We start from the raw sequence: 16,227 nt of genomic DNA, 5'->3' as shown, positions 1-16,227 counted from the left end.
CGTCCAGACCATTTTGAACTTAAGCATTGCTTTGTCTTGTAAAGAACTGAGAGTTGGACTGGGATGTTGGTTTTTTTTCTGACTAAGAATTCTTTACTAACCTGTTCAGAAACCCTTCTGCTCGAGAACTGAATTCTACACAATTGTTACTTCTGCTTTTAACTTTTCTTTTACTTGCTGGCTTCACTGGGACAAGAAAATTATTTCAAGAAAGAATAAAATCTGAAGAATATTTTCAAAAGTTTGTAAGAGACTTTGAAGTTTATTCATATTGGTTTTCAAGAAGACATGCTTTTTGATGCCGGGCGTTTTCTATAGGGTTCTCTGGAGACAGGGAACCTCGGAGCCAAAGTCTGGTGATGACTGCCTCTGCCTTAGGGAACTATTCAGAAACTTATAGCTGCCAAGAAAATCAAATACTCTGCACTTGGAATAAAATGGTTTTGCATTGTAATTGTTCTAATATTTCTTTAAGTCAGGGCAGATTTGCCTTTAATCAAGGGATTGCATCATACTATGGCATCTTTTAAACCCTGACCCATAAGGAGGCTGGTGTTTCGTAGGCAGTCTCATTCTTAAGCCATTTTTGAATGTGAGATTTAAGCTCTTAAACCACTGAGGCATGGACTGAGTGGTGGTGAAATCAATGGAGGTTGGTCACCTGTTAACGAGTTTCACTGTAAGACTGTAAACACTTAGTCATTGTCCACACTAGAAGGTGATTTTTGGCTGAAAAACCTATCCACTTCATGTATCTAAAACATCAACTCAATAGAAATCTTTTAGTTTCTCAAACTTTAATAGATCAATCTGGAGGCTTAAAGAGCAGGGAGGAGGCTGAATTACCATGGCTGAACAGGTTACTGTGTGTCACCTCTTTTAACCAACAGTAACTGTCTGTAACAGTTACACCTTTAGTCATCCTTAGTTGTGAGGTAATGTGACTTGATTTATGGCTCAATGAAGTAGGCTTATGTGCAATTGAAGCGCATTACAGTCCAAGCGGGCTCAGGTTGCATATATAGGCATTTGCATTGTTTGGTTAACATACTATAATGATTGTGTTTTGGGGCATTGAAGCTTTTTGAATATGTTTTGTAGTTTGAACTTTTTGAAAAAGTGGTACTTACAATTTAGATGTGACCTATCTTTTTTCCTCCAGTGTTTCATAACAGTAAGCAGATATTGTTTGCAGACATGTAATAAAATATTAAAATATGAATGAAATGTGTACTTATTCCTTACTGAGAAGTTATTTAACCAGGAACACTTGCTCTCCGTCACTTCAAATACACTTTCTCAACAGAATTTGCTAAGTATATATCTATTTTTATATGTGTGTGTAATATAATATATAGTATGTGTGTGTATATATATATATATATTTTAATGTCCTGTGGTTCCCAAATTGAAAGTCAAGCTGCATCTTTTTAACAGTAAAACTTTGCTTCTTTTCATTGGGGTTTTATAGGTTTTGGATGCTTCAAGTAAGAGAGCTTTGTGTGGTTTTGATTATTTGCTTAGACGTTTCTCTGCTGATCAGGAAGTAGGTTCTACTGCTTTATCCAGAATAGAATTCATTATCAATTCCATCACCACTGTGGAGTGTTCTGGTTTTTTAGGGAAGGATCCCTGTTTTTTTTTTTTCTTTCCACTTGAAAATAAGATACTTCAGGAACTTCTAGAGTCATTCTTGTGGATTGTAATTCTCTCTCCTATATCAGGTCTTGCAAAAATAGACTAAATTAATATGAAAAAGTAAAAAATGGAGATATATCTCGTTGTCAAATATCACTTAAAGCACAAGTCGTCAAAAAATTTGTACTTACTCTTTTCCATGACTGTATTTCTACTACAACCATCCTTTCATTCTTGTGTAAAATCAGCCTCTGTGGTGTATATAACAAAAAGTAGTCTGCCTTCTGCAAGTATAAGTAAGCTGAATTTTGTGTATTTGAAGTGTACTGTGTTGAGACTCTTTATATTCCAAGCCATTCTTCATATTCTGCTTTCTTTTTTTATTACCTAAAGTAGTTTATATCAAGTGCACTATAGCTGTTTCGAACCTATAGTAAAATTATTTGAATAATTTTAAGATAGATGTACTATGGAAATGAAATGCTGCATTCCTTGTGTGCAAACTTAGCATCTCTTTCTCCCCTGACTTAAATGGTATCTTTCGTTGAAAAAGAACTTGTTTGAATAATAGTAAAGCAGTAGTGAGGAAGAATACGTGCATTCCACTGTGGTCTCTTTAGGATTCTTCTCGGGTCTTGCTGGATGTTACCTCTTGAACGACTGATGACGTGGTGATAGGTTTGACCAAAATCTGTGGTGCTACAGTTACAATAGTGCTCATATAGCAGCAGGGGGAGCTATCAGCTTGCCAAAGCTGCAGATACCGACCGTTACAGCTCTAGTGGGAAGTTTTCATAAGGGTGGTAATAGCTTTCATGTGTGTCGTGCTTCTTGTGTTCTGTCTCTACTGTTGCTTCACACGGAGAATGTAAACCTGCAGCCTCGAAATCTCACTGCAGAAGGTGAGACTTCTGCTTCTTTATAAAGTATATTACTTCCTCTCTTTCTCTCTTTTTTTTTTTTTTGTGTGGGTTTTAGGTTGGGTGGGTTTTTTGGATTTTTTGGGGTTTTTTTTGTTTGTTTGTGTGTGGTGGTTTTTTTTTTTTTTGTGAAGGTGGCTTCTTAACCATTAGTAAGTTTTTAGATGGGAAGTGGAGAGCTAATAAAGAGAGGAAATTTCAATATACAGGAGGACATCCAAGTCCTTTTGTAATGATCTGGCACTTTGACCTTCTGGAAAAGCATCCCCCCGTTGTCCAGCAAGGTTTGGTTTAAAGATAAAACAAAGTTATGGATAATAGCAGCAGAATAATGAGCAGGAGCAAAGAAAAAGGGAGATAGAGTTTCGAAAGAGTGGGAGCTAACAGAGATGAAGTGGTGATAGTAAAAATGAACTGTGGCAAGGTTAAGGACTTTGTTTTATAACTTTGTGGGTTTGTGGGGGTTTTTTTTGTGGGTTTGGAGGAGATGTTGTGTTTTTCAAGATTGATTGCATATGTTGTGTAAGATTAATCAAGAAATGTATACGGATTTGATTTCCATAAAATTAGATTTAGCCCTTGATCTTAATTCAGATGTTTTCTCTATTATTCTGCCTTTATAAATACTGAGTAAAACTAGAATATTTTCTTTTTAGGCTGAGCTAATTTATTTTATGAAAGAAATAGTATTTTTAAATGTTTGTAATTAGGGTAAACTCTTGATCAAGAAAGAAGTCTTAATAAAAGACTCATTAGAATGTAATTTGCATTAATTTATTTCATTCTTTGTATTGAGACTGTGTTGGCAGGGAAAGTACTGGACTGACTTGAATGAGGGCAGTAAACCCTCATGTGTGGAAGACAGTGTCATAAAGTACGCATTTGGACTGGATTAAGGGAAGGCTTTGAGAAGGAAGATATTTTTGGAAGTTGAGAGAAAACTGAATTAGGGAATTTTGTGGAGTTTGCCTTAAAGCTTTGGGGTGGGGGAGGGGGAGAGCAAAAAACCTTGAGTTATTTTGAAAGGAATAAAATTAATGAAGACTGTTTTCCTATAGATTAGCGTAATTTTGTTCTCTAATTCTTGCCTTCCCCAGTGCGAAACACAATACCTCATTTAGTTTGGAGCTGAGTCTATGATGACTGGCCAGTTGTTTTCTGCCAAATTGAATGGATAATTTCTGCTTCCTCTCCCTTGGTGGGAAAACTAGTTTACATTTCTCTTCTTTCTATGTACCAATTTTATATAATAAAACTGCTAGGGAACAAAAAAGAACCTACAGGAAAGCTGGAGAGGGACTGTTTACAAGGGCAGGTAGTGATAGAACAAGGGGCAATGGCTTTAAACGGGAAGAGGGAAGATTTAGATTAGGTATTAGGAAAAAATTCTTCACTGTGAGGGTGGTGAGGCACTGGCAGAGGTTGCCCAGAGAAGCTGTGGATGCCTCATCCCTGGAAACATTCAAGGCCAGGTTGGATGGGGCTTTGAGCATCCTGGTCTGGTGGAAGGTGTCCCTGCCCATGGCAGGGGGGTTGGAACAAGGTGATCTTTAAGGTCCCTTCCAACTGAACTATTCTATGATTCTATGATCCGTGATTAATTTGAGGCTTCCTTGCATGGGGTTTGTTTCATGATTTTCACAACCTCACTCTGAACGCTCCCTTTCAGGCATTGGGTTTCACTGTGTGGTATTTTCTTGTACTGGGATCTAGAAGTATCTGTGTGTGGGTTTATTTAATTATTTACTTATTGATGATCCACCTTTAACATGGACTAGTGACCTCTTGAGGTCCCTTCTAACCTGAATTCTGTAATTATATGACACCAACCCCTTGGTAATATCCTGTTTAGGAACAACTGAAAAGCCCAGTAGCAGAGGAGGCTGTCAACAAAACTTCAACCTCAAAAGGCCAGAAGTTGCTTTTAGAACAAAAAAAATAATAATGAGAAAAAAAGAAAGTGAAAAAAAAGTTGGGTTTTCCAATTAGTATTCCAGGGAAATCCTTGCAAACGGTAGGATTAGAGCAACTTACTCTATCCAAAGCCTCATGCCTTGTTCTGCATTAAGGTATTCCTCTTGTTTAATATATGCATGTTGCGTTAAAGTCATGGAGGAAGAATTTGGAAGTTTGTTAATCACCTTTCAGATTGGTGTCAAAATCCATGGTATGTCAATGGGTTTCAGGGGGACTGTACGCAGAGTAAGTCTGCTATGTGAACCTAACTTCTTATGCTTTGGAAATAATTTTCTTAAAAATGTAACAGCAATGCTAAGTGTGAAGTTCTTGTTTTAGTTTATGTTCCAGTAAGCATTCGCCCGTGTGCTGAAGCATTCTTAAAACATAATATGTTAAGAGCACTGTATTTATATAGTAATTTTGACATATCATTATGTCTTCATGGTTGATGATGTTTTCTGTTCATTTTTGTTTGTTAATTTTCTTAACACATAACTTTCTGGAAAGTGAAAGTGAAAAGGTTAGGACAGGAGCTTTCTATTTTGAGGGAAATCAAAACACTTTCCATATATTCTGGGAAGATACTTTAGTAGAAACACCCAAATGGCATGTGAAGTGAATCAAAATAAGCTAAAGTATGCTTCCCAAATATTTGTGTTGGAAGGACTCTACCGTTTTTACTTCATAGTGAACATTTCTTTTGTTACTTGGAAAATATATGTTCTAAAAATACTGCGTTGTGAGAATGTTTAGACTTCTGTAAACAGGGAGCATTCAACCTAATATGGGTATATTGCGGTATTAAATTGCTGTACCAGGAAAATTAAGCATCTTCATTTACACGACTTTCATTATTTAGGAATCAATGGCTTTCTTCTTGAAACTACTTCTTGAATAGGTAATAATATTAATGAGAAATAATGTTAACGTACTATAGTTAACTTCCAAAATATTCTTTTCTTCACAAGTTCTGTTGCTGATTGAGAAAAGTAAGCCCCTGGAAACAGTTTATAATGATAAAAATCAATCTTAGATTATGATTTGAGCATAAATAGAATTCAGCTCATTCGCTCTGTGTCTTTTCTTACAAAAAAATCCTACTAATTGTGAAAACCACTACAAAGGTACAAAGAAATAATGCATTGTTACATTTAAAAATGTTCTTTTTCACTCATACTCACCATACGCTTTATAGTTTTTCAAAGACCTTTACGAATACTAGTTTTGAATAGCTTTATCCTCAGTATTTGTATCTGAGTAGATATCTATTTCTTCTGTATTTATTTATAATTACTAATTTTATTCTTTTAAAAACATTAAAATGTTAAAAATCCTAAAAGTGTGTTAAAATTAAAATTTACATTTCAAATACCAACACTAAAATATATTAATAATATATCAGTAGTATTTTTCAGAACCTGATTAATTCCTCCTTTCATAAAGTTGTTTTTCTTTTTTTCATCCAGGAAGAAGAAAGACGTATGGCATCTCTTGCAGCAAGAAAAGAGGAAGAAAGGAAGCGTGAAAGCCATAGACAGACCTTGCTTAAGGTATTTTCTATGGCTGTTCTAAGCCTACTGTAAGCCAGTTTACAGCAATAATCTATATTCTAATTTTTTTTTGCTGTAGTTCTTGCATAATACAATATGCCTCTTTCTAAACCTTTTTGTTTTTTTTTTTTTTACATCTTAAACGGTGCATTCCACAACTGAAACTCTCTTCAGTCAACCATGCAAGTTATACTTTAGCAAAAAACTCCAGTTGAATACATGAGTGTGATATATGTAAAAGCATGGCAAACTTAACTTTCACAAATCCAGAGATAAAGTAAATCCAGAGTGAAGTAAAGGACTTTTCAGTGATTTCAAATTCCTTGAACTTGGTCTCCCCCATTTCAGGTGAATGCTCTAACTGCTGCCATGCAGGGTGTTCTGAAGGAGTTTTTCCTTCATTCTTTCCCGTTGAAGTTGTTCCTTTTTGTAGAAAGAGTTAAGCAGTCATGAGAGCAGCAGCTAGACTCCAGTTGTCATCTTTTTCAGAAGAATGCTTATCTACCAGACCACCTGGCCTGGTTAATGCTTATATACATGAGATGGAATAGCTCTAACGGGGGAGACTGAGGTGCACTCCAGAGTACTCTTATGGGGCTGGTCAGTAAATGACCTGTGTTGCTAATAGGAGACCAAAGTTCAAGGATCTAAGAGTATCTGCATTTCATTTATTGTGTGAATGTTGCCATTTGTCTCCAAATCATTTTTCTTTGGAGAAAAAAAAAATGTCGAAAACTTTTTGTCATCCAGTAATGGTTGTACAAAAACTGCTTTCAATTTGGCAGTCAAACAAAAAATTTTCATGTATCCGTATTGTTGAGTTGCCTAGGTAAAATCATATTTCATGAAGGGGATTAGACTTAAAGTAGTTGCAGGAGGCTGTAAGAAGTGTAGCAAATGTGTATAACTCTGAAAAATAAAAAGACACAAACAGAATGATAACAGTATATTAAAAGATGTTTTAAGTATATAAAAAACCCCAAGAACCTCAATATATGAATGGAAAAAAAAATTCCATGTCTAGTGCCTAAGAATATATTTTGATTTCCTGTATATTTGTATCCATGTGTATTTTTATTTTCTGTTTTTAAAAAAATCAATATAACAAAGTCTTAGATACAGTTTTTTTTTTTTTTTTTTTTAAGCAGTGTTGTGGTTTGTTGTTGTGTGTGGTTTGGTTTTTTTTTTTAATTTAAAGTCTCTTCGGGTCTGAAGTTTTGGTGCCAGTTCTTAGTAATATAAAGAAATGGGAAATTAGTAAATAATATTTACACATGATGTTATTTTATGCTGTTGAAAAGCTGACTGTGTCTCTGGACTGGAAAAAAAGCAGGTTTTTATTTGTAGTTCATGTTTTTAACCATTGATGTAATGTTTCCTTGTAGCAGAGGGATTGATTGTCTTGATGGTCTAGATTTCTCAGTGCATTTTGCTAGTGGAAACTTCCCTTAGAAGAAAAAAAGTATTTTTAATATATAATGCCATTATAACTCAGATTTCAACATTAATTTGTAGATTTTGTAATTTAATTGAGGTATCTTTCTCATCTTCAAATAGTTAAGTGGCATGACAGCCAAATACCAATATCTTTTGCATGATTCGGTGATTTTTGTATATCTTTCCTTTGTAAATATATTCTTTTGTGTGATGATTCTGGTTTCTTTTTTCCTGTTCCACACATTTGAATTGAAAGGAACAAATTTGCTCATAGATATGATGTCCAGCGAAAAAAGTTGCGAACTATAGGATTTTTCTTCATAGTTAAATCTGAAGAAAACTGTTCTGCAATTTTTGTTGTCACTTTCCTTCAAACTTTCTTGAACTATATGCAGTGTAAATGAAATTATAAGCAGTCACTCTGTAGCAAACAATTGCTGTTTTCCTGTATTCACTGCATCAAAAAGTTAATTTCAGCAATGTCGTCTCTTTTTTTTTTTCCCCTTGCTGATAATTGTCTGCCCTAACAGCAGAGTTTATTCATCTCTATTTTTCCAGACTATTTTTTATTGCTTAAAACCCACTTCTCTGGGAAAGTTCAAGATGTACTTCAAAACGTACAGAGAATGTAGTTCCTTTCCAACAGAGGCTGAACTTAATATTTACTGGAACAAGAAATAGTTATTGCTAGCAGAATCTTCACACTTCTAAAATTTTCTTTTTGTAAAATGAATTCTTGGAAGTTTTCAAAGCTCTATAGGAATCCTCCAGCCCACAGCTGAGGGCTAACAAAGCGGTAGAGCTTACAGTAGTTGAGGTTATGAGGAGACCTTCACGCTCCAGAACAAGCAGAATTTTCTAAGTGTGATTGGAAGAAAATGCTGACGATTTCAACTTCCCCTGCTTTCTGTGACATGGAGCCCAGTCATCACTGAAGTCTGTAAATATTGGGCGCTCAGTGTTGTCTAACCAGGTAACATTATAACTCTTTGGGCAAATAGAATATAAAGTAGAGTTTTGAGCTCTTTAAAATGGAAAGACTTTCAGAAGAAGATGATTTTTAAAGTAGATTCCATGTACTTTCAGTGTCAGTTATAGACAATTATGGACGTAGTTTTTATCAACCTTTAAAGTCTGGTAGATCTATCCCTGCATTATCAGTCATTGAAACAGATCACAGTTTTACTCTGAATATAATAGCTGCAGCATGAGAGATTTGCATGTAGATATTAAATGTTTTACTGTGAAACATTTGTATGCAGTTGTTCTTTCTCCTTAAGGAAATACCTAGATGCCACAAATTAGCAGTCACAGATGATGAAATGCTTGCTTTTTTTTGTTGATCTGCTATTTTCTGTTTTTCAAAGAAATATTCGCTTGTAGTACTTCACATTTTACATCTCCAACACTGAGTATTGTGGAGAACACTCTTAGTGAACTATGTTGTCCACTGTGAAAGGAATTATGTAAAAACATGTTGGTAACAGTCACATGTTACTTCTATAGATTAAACCTAAGAGCATAGTGAGTATAGGTCAAACAATGTATCAAAACTGTTAATTTCAAACTGTAAAATTACGTTTACCCTGGTCCCCTGCCTTTCTCCGTAGGCATATCAAATAAAATATCTTTTTTTTTTTTCCTATTTGAAAAAAGGGGCTATAATAAAACTTGGTGGTTTTTGTTGATTCCCCCCCCCCCGCCCCCCAACTATAGAGTCTATCTTAAAACAGAAATGTAAGTGTTCAATTTTTTTAAAAATAAAGCCTTTCTGGTCTTCAGGATCTTTGTTACAGCCTTCTAAATTCTAATCAATATTGCAGTGTTTTCTTGTATCTTTATCAGCCTATCAAAATATTCTAAAGGAGGCAGGAACTGATGTAGTAATGTTTAAAATTATTATATTAGACAGGCTTTAACACTGGTAAGAAATTGATAAAGGTGGTTAGCTTATGCTCTAAGGAAATAACTGTTAACAGATATTGTTAACAAATTGTTAATTTGCCTGAGATCTGTTTAGGCTTAATTTGAGATCATTGCAACTTGAAGCTAACAAGTACTTGCTGTTTCAATCCAAAATTTTATAGCATTGAAGTAGAATATTCATTAGTACATCTGAAGAGTGTGCGCCTTTTATCCTTCCCCTGTTTACGGGTATAAGTAGTGACAAATACCAATGCTGCCTATGAACTGCTGTTTATACCACATAGGGCAAGTTCAGGTTTGCCTTTTTCTACCCTCCATTCGAAAATATCAAGACATTTGTATGTATTCCAGTTCCAATAACGATGTGCTGAAGTATATGAGATAAATTAAAGGATTCTTAGAATATCATGCTTTTTTCATTCTTCTTGAGAGTGGGAAGCTTGAAATTAAGGTGGTTACTTTGTATGGACTTGAAAGCTACATTTCTATAGCAAAATCAATTTAGGATGTGATATTATAAACCAAAAATCATTGGCTTTGACTGATACTCTGTTTTCTCCGTGTTTTGTGGATGTAAATTTCTTTTATGCTAAGCTCCTCTATAATATTTTCCTCTCAGAAATTCTAAGTAACTGTTTGACTGTCATTGGGAGTAGTGTAACACCGAGATGGCTGACTCGCAGAGAATTAGAAAAAAAAAAATGAAGTGGAACTAACAATGAATTTACCCTTTGATAATATTTATGTTGTGCAGTTTTCATTTGATGAGAGTTCAGCTGCCAGTCTGTGAGCTCTTACAAAGCACCTTGTTCTTTAACCTTTTTAAGTATGCTAAATTAGATATATTAAGTCATATATATTTATATGATACAATAGAATAATAACCTATATATAGAATTGTAGATAACTGACACAATTTGCATAACTATACAGCAAGAAGTACTTAATAGATTTTTGAAATACTGGTTCCTTGACAAGACCCATCTAGAATACAAAAACTACTTTAAAAAACTATTGCAAAGTATTTGAACTTGGATCTGTTGTAGTCCTTGTGTCTACCACAAAAGTAATTTCATTTTGTTTTTATAAAATTGACTTTTTCCATTTTTCAGAAGATAACTTTTCCCCCCATGCGAAGTATGTTGCAGTTACCGCTAAGACTTAGAGCAGTTGCATAACTCTCTTAGCTGAAGTGCTAGGGTCACTTTAGCAGCAAGGAGGAAAATACAAGCAGTCCGCCCTGTTTTGTGGGAGGAGTACATTACAAGCAGCTCGACTGTCAAAATGAGACTTCTGTGCTTGACCAAACTAAATAGTTTAACTTTTTTCTTTCACAAGTTGTGGATTTGTTATGTTACTTTTCTTGTTTCTGTTATTGCAAATTTTGTGAAATCGTTGTTTGCTGGCAGTTATGCAAAATAACACTAGAATGAGGCATGGATTTTCATGCACAACCACCAACCAGTACTATTGTTTCTTCAGTTTAAAATGTTCACAATGTTTTGATTAAGCAGCATATTTCTTTCAGAACAAACAAGTGTGTTGGTACTGTGCTGTCATAACTTACTATGATTTTTGTATCTTGTTTCAGGAAAAGAAACGGTTAACGATTTGTAATATTGCTCGTCAGTGGGAGATACAGCAGAATCGAATAGCTCTTGTGGCATCTTTAAACCAAGATAAAGATAATGAGCCCTGTCAGATCAATGGCAGTGCTGCATATGTATTTCCTGAAGAAAACAGGTATTTATTGAGAAATACTTCTTGTTCGTGTCTTATATTCCAGGTTACTACTTCTCACCTCTGAGATCTCACTGTATTTCATTATCAAAAGTAATATATCCAAATCAATTCTGAAAAGGTGTTTTATTTTCTGATTAAACCTATTTGCCATTAGTAATAAGTCATATATATTAAATAAGTAATATAGCAGAAACTCACTGACTAAAAAACTAAAGCAAGCTAAATTACTGTGTGATTTTGCTAAATAAGGGACAGCTTCACGTTTGCAAGAAATGTTAAGTATGAATTCTTGAGCCTTCTTAAGGCTGTTAATTTCCTTGACAGCTTGGACTGTTGTCTTCAGTTGAAATGAACAAAATGAGGATGTATAAGCGTTACAAACATTTGTAACCTCTTTGTGTATGAAGGGGTTTCATAAACTGAGTGTTGAATTTGTGTTCTTAGTTTGAACAGCAGCATCTCTCATTGGAACGCTTTCATACCAATGCTATTTGGTTTGACCAAATGCAGAACTTAATGAACCATGTGTGCCTTGGATTGGCTAAAACCAAACTAGCACACTTTCAACCTTGGCTAGCTCAGGCAAAGGCCTGAAAAAACTAGTCTGCACGAATTCAATAGCAAGTACAGCTTCCTGCTGTGCCTGATCAACACTGGAAATGTCAGGTATGGGCAGGACATCTTTGCCTCTCACACACAGAACCCATCTGAGTTTCAGTCTAGTATTGGCTAGACCTGTTTTTTATCTCTGATCGAATGCTGCATCTTTTGAAACATGTTTTTCTTAGCATTTTTAAATTGCTATAGTCCTTTCTGTTCTTATGCTTCCAAAGTTTCCCCCCCAACATATGTTTAGCCAATGCTTTCTTGCCTTGTTTTTTTCACAATTTAATTCAGTGTTAGTGAACATCCCTGTGACCAGGTCAATGTAACTATGGTAGCTTGAGCATAGTTGATGAACAGATTCTCATCGTTTGGGACATCACACTTTTAAGTAACATATTAAGACTTTTTCCATGGAGTTGTAGGGAAGATCTTGGTGTAACGCTTTCTGTGCTTATACTGCATACAGTGACTAAAGTTGGTTTATTCCTTGTAGTTTCCTGACCATGAATGTTAGGATTCTTTTGTCAAATTGTCAGTAATAAAATACAATGCATAAAAACTATTTCCATGTTCTTGTGAAAGTTTTTCTAGTTTAAGATTTCTAGAATACTTTGTAGAAATCAAAGTGGTTACTTCAATGAAATATCAAATTTCACCCCACCAAGATGTTAACAAAATAAACCATGTGCTTTATTTGCATATATCATAATTCTCTTATGCAAATTACAGTGCATTTAGTTTTCTGAATTGGAGACTTAGGTTTGGAATTTTTCTCTTTCATGACTGTTTAGAGAAATGGAAGTGTGATAGTGATCTTTATCACTGATTTATATTAGTTTAAACAGGTTAATGAAGATGTGGCAATGTGTGTTAGAATTAAGAAGCAGTAGATAAGTTTGCAACTTTTTCCCTTGAAGCCTTATTGCTCTTTAACCCCCTCTGAGTTAAAATTGACATTGATTTACAACTATATTCTATGATAGTAAAGAATTTCAGAAGATATTTTCAAGATGAGTGACTAAGCAGTAAAATGGCAGGCAAAACTCGGCATAGATGAGTAATTACAGCTTCGCATATGAAGTGTTGGGCTCTCATCATTTCCAGTCAAGAGTGAAATCTTAGAGTTCTGGTTGATTTTGTCAAGAAAACTTCAGTCAAGTGATCACTAGTAGTCAAAAAAGTAAAATGTATTAAAAATACTAGGAAGGTAGTAAAGACTAAAATAGTAACAATCCATATGCAGCTTTCTAAACCTGTGATTTGTGCTCATCTCTGTGCACTTTGGGTCCAGTCAGCTGAGTATATCATGTTGGAAGTAAGACGTAAAGAGATGAGAGTTGAGAATACCTGGACTTATTGCGTAATTTTAAAATCGGTCTTGTGAATTGAAAAGCCTGCATTATTTTCAAGAAATGCTTATTCATCCCTATTAATTAAGGATCAAACAAGGGTAATAAGCTGTAAGATTATTCTCATCTCTAAGCAGAATAATGAATCTTGATATGCTGATCAGGTAATGTGATATATGGGTTTGAGAAAGGAGTGATACTCTTGTTCAAGAATAGAAATAACTGTTCAGTACTGTGAATAGCATTATTCTGGATTGGCTTTAACAACAGTCTGTTCTTAAAGCGATTACTCGTGTCATAACTTTTACGTTTCATACAGCAAACAGAATGTGAAGGTGACTTTGCTTGAATAAGTACATTGTTTGAAGTTTTTTTAGATATCTAAAGCAACACAAAATGTTGTTAGCATTCTGAGTTAAAATTTTAAAGCAGGTTATTAAATATGAGTGATTTCTTTATTTATTCCCCACCCTGTCCAACTCAAATACACCCAGAACCTTTCTGCTGAAGAAGTAGAACACTTGCAATGTTACTTGATGGAAAGAGGATTTTCCAGCCCTTAATGTTTTTGACCTAGATTGGGTACTGCAAATGAATGGATGCTGAGAAATGCAATCATATTTGACAATTGGGGTTTGGTAAATGAGAGGACTATCATTAAATAGAATGATGTTACTATCTCGGAATAATGTCATTTATGTCACTGCATTTGTATTTCGTCCACAGGTCTCTTGATACAATATTGAGCAGTGCGGTACAAGGCTTGACTGTTCTTGAGTCTCATTTGGTGGAAGTGGAAGGAGACACTCTTTGCTTGTATGGTGCTGGGGCACTGGAGTGCCTGGATCGAAACTGGAGTGTTCAAACAACTGGAATTATTGTCACAGTCTCCTTTATGTTCATAGAATTTGATGAAATTGTTCAAGTGTTAACAAAACTGAAGATAAAATTTCCTAATTCTGTGGTAAGAATGACTCAGATTTCAGCTGTATGAACAGCTGTGGAATATGTATTCTCTAATAGAACCTTAATTTGACATAGTCACCTTTGAGTGCTTTCATATAAATAGATACGTTTGTGAATTTAATATTTTCTTGGCGTCACATAACACTAACTTTAACTTGGTACTTCTTAAAAATCAATACTTTCATTTAGATTCTCACACAGGATGGTATTTTCTTTTCAGACTGATTGTTATTTCTCTTAATTCCTTTGACTTAGCTGATTATTTTTAAGTTGCAAAACTGATGTGTAGGTACAGTATTGATATTCTACAATATTGTTATGGATCCATGGTATCAGGAGACTTTCATTTGTGAGTTCAAAGATCGAATAGCTGATAGGGTAAAAAGAGAGAGGTAGAATTCAAAGGGAACAGCTAGCTAAATCAGTACAGCTTTTGGAATTCCTCAGTTCTTGAAGAAGCAAAACAATGTAAATGAGATGTCACTTTAGTGTTTCTTTTTTTTTTTCTTGGGCATTTAAATCAGTCATTTTGAAGCAAGTAGTAAAATAGTAATAACATACATAAAGCAACTTGTTACTCAGGTGATACATCTCTTGAGCTTCCTGCTTCTTTTTAAGGTTTTGAGTATAACAGAACTTAATGGTTTAATTGAGATAGATAAATTTGTGGGGTACTTAAGACAATTTTATCTATCTCAATGAAACAGTTGTTTCATTGTGAGGCAAAAAATTTGTGGGGGATAGCAGAATCTCAACTAAATTTTTATCTTGATCAATTTTTCCTCCTTCCCCTTCCCTCAGGAGTGCTACTATGTAACCAAATACACCGTGCTCATAGGAGCACTAGTGTAGGGCATGGTTCAAAGAGACAGCAAGGTATGACTTAATGCCAGCCTGCTATGGCCAAAAAAGCAGAATATTTAAAAACATGTATTGTACTTATTTTTATGAGTGGATACGGCAGTTGCTTTACTTGCAGAATTAAAATAAACAGTAGTATCACTGCTTTTTGTAACATTGAAAATATTAGTGCTGTTACTAAAGCGTTTATTAATTGCTTAGGGCCTTGTAATGTTGACATTTCTAAATATATGTAATACTTATGGTTGATACATTGACGTGTTTTACCACAAAGACCTTAACTGAAGTGAGCTCAGTTGCTTCATGAGACCTAAAGACTGTTTATTTAAGTTTGAAAATTGTTTGAGTGGCACAGAATAGGAATCATTGTGTTTACTTATTATTGTTTCCTTATTTAATTTATTGTGGTTTGACTTTTTTAAGCACCTGAAGTTTAAGGAGACAAATCTTGCGACGCTGCAGCAATTCAATGCGTTAGCTCAGATGCATCGCATTGAACAGTTGACAGTTGATTCTCAGGGAAATCCGGTTGTCAACTTTACTTTGTGGAAATACTATGTTCTGTTTAGACTGAACCATTTTAATCTACAGAAGATAAATGGAGTAAAGGTAGGACAGTGTTGCTTCCTTCTTACTGTTTCTCTTACAAGATAAACTAGCACTGTTTTTTAAAAAAGCAGATGAATTGCTAGTAAAATGAGCAGAACCCTGTCAGTGTCCTCTTAGACAATTTCACTTGATTTTAAGAAACACTTTATTATGTTCAAAATGATCACAGTGCTGACATTGAATACTTGTGCAGAAATGTGCATTTCTCAGACTACTTAGTAGTTTACAGTATATGATTATTCATATTTTCCGGTGTTACTAGATATAGCTAAAGTTGTATTTTCTTCTTTAAGCCTGTCACAGGAAAAAGTCTGTAAAATAGATTTTCTTTTTTTTCCTGCTTGCTATGTACAAGATCATTAGTGTGTGGTTTTTTGTTGAGTGTGTGTTTTATGTCTAGATAAATAGAAAGTTAGGACACTAATATTGCTGTACTTTGTATTCCCCTTTCATCAATTGAAAGTAAATTTATTCAATCATATGAAATGGTTATTTTATACTTGGTCTTTGATCATAAAGGGAGCAAGAATAGTTATGATGCAACACAATGTTTGAATGTGCATTCAGTTTTAAATGCTAAGTAAGTTTAAGTGGTGTTATGGAAGTTAATTAGAGCAAAAATAATACATAGCTTTAGTGTCTAGATCTGGTATTTTAATTTGG

At 34.5% G+C, this 16,227-nt stretch overlaps 1 protein-coding gene across 1 annotated transcript in view; it reads left to right on the top strand.

Moving 5' to 3' along the window:
- LOC104165045 (leucine-rich repeat-containing protein 49-like) overlaps nt 1-15,609 on the top strand; it is a gene marked incomplete at its 5' end in the record, with an annotated part of 17,673 nt that extends 2,064 nt beyond the window's left edge. The window contains 4 exons of the mRNA XM_009704563.1: nt 5,984-6,067; nt 11,022-11,173; nt 13,855-14,092; nt 15,379-15,609. Of these exons, the coding sequence (XP_009702865.1) occupies nt 5,984-6,067; nt 11,022-11,173; nt 13,855-14,092; nt 15,379-15,609 (705 nt within the window). The remainder of the gene's footprint in view (nt 1-5,983; nt 6,068-11,021; nt 11,174-13,854; nt 14,093-15,378) is intronic.
- Nucleotides 15,610-16,227: the final 618 nt, after the last annotated feature.

Source organism: Cariama cristata, unplaced genomic scaffold, assembly GCF_000690535.1.
Source record: "Cariama cristata isolate BGI_N322 unplaced genomic scaffold, ASM69053v1 scaffold36537, whole genome shotgun sequence".
Lineage (NCBI taxonomy): Eukaryota > Metazoa > Chordata > Aves > Cariamiformes > Cariamidae > Cariama > Cariama cristata.
The sequence above is the reverse complement of the archived record's forward strand: the minus strand, read 5'-3'. Positions and strand labels throughout refer to the sequence as shown.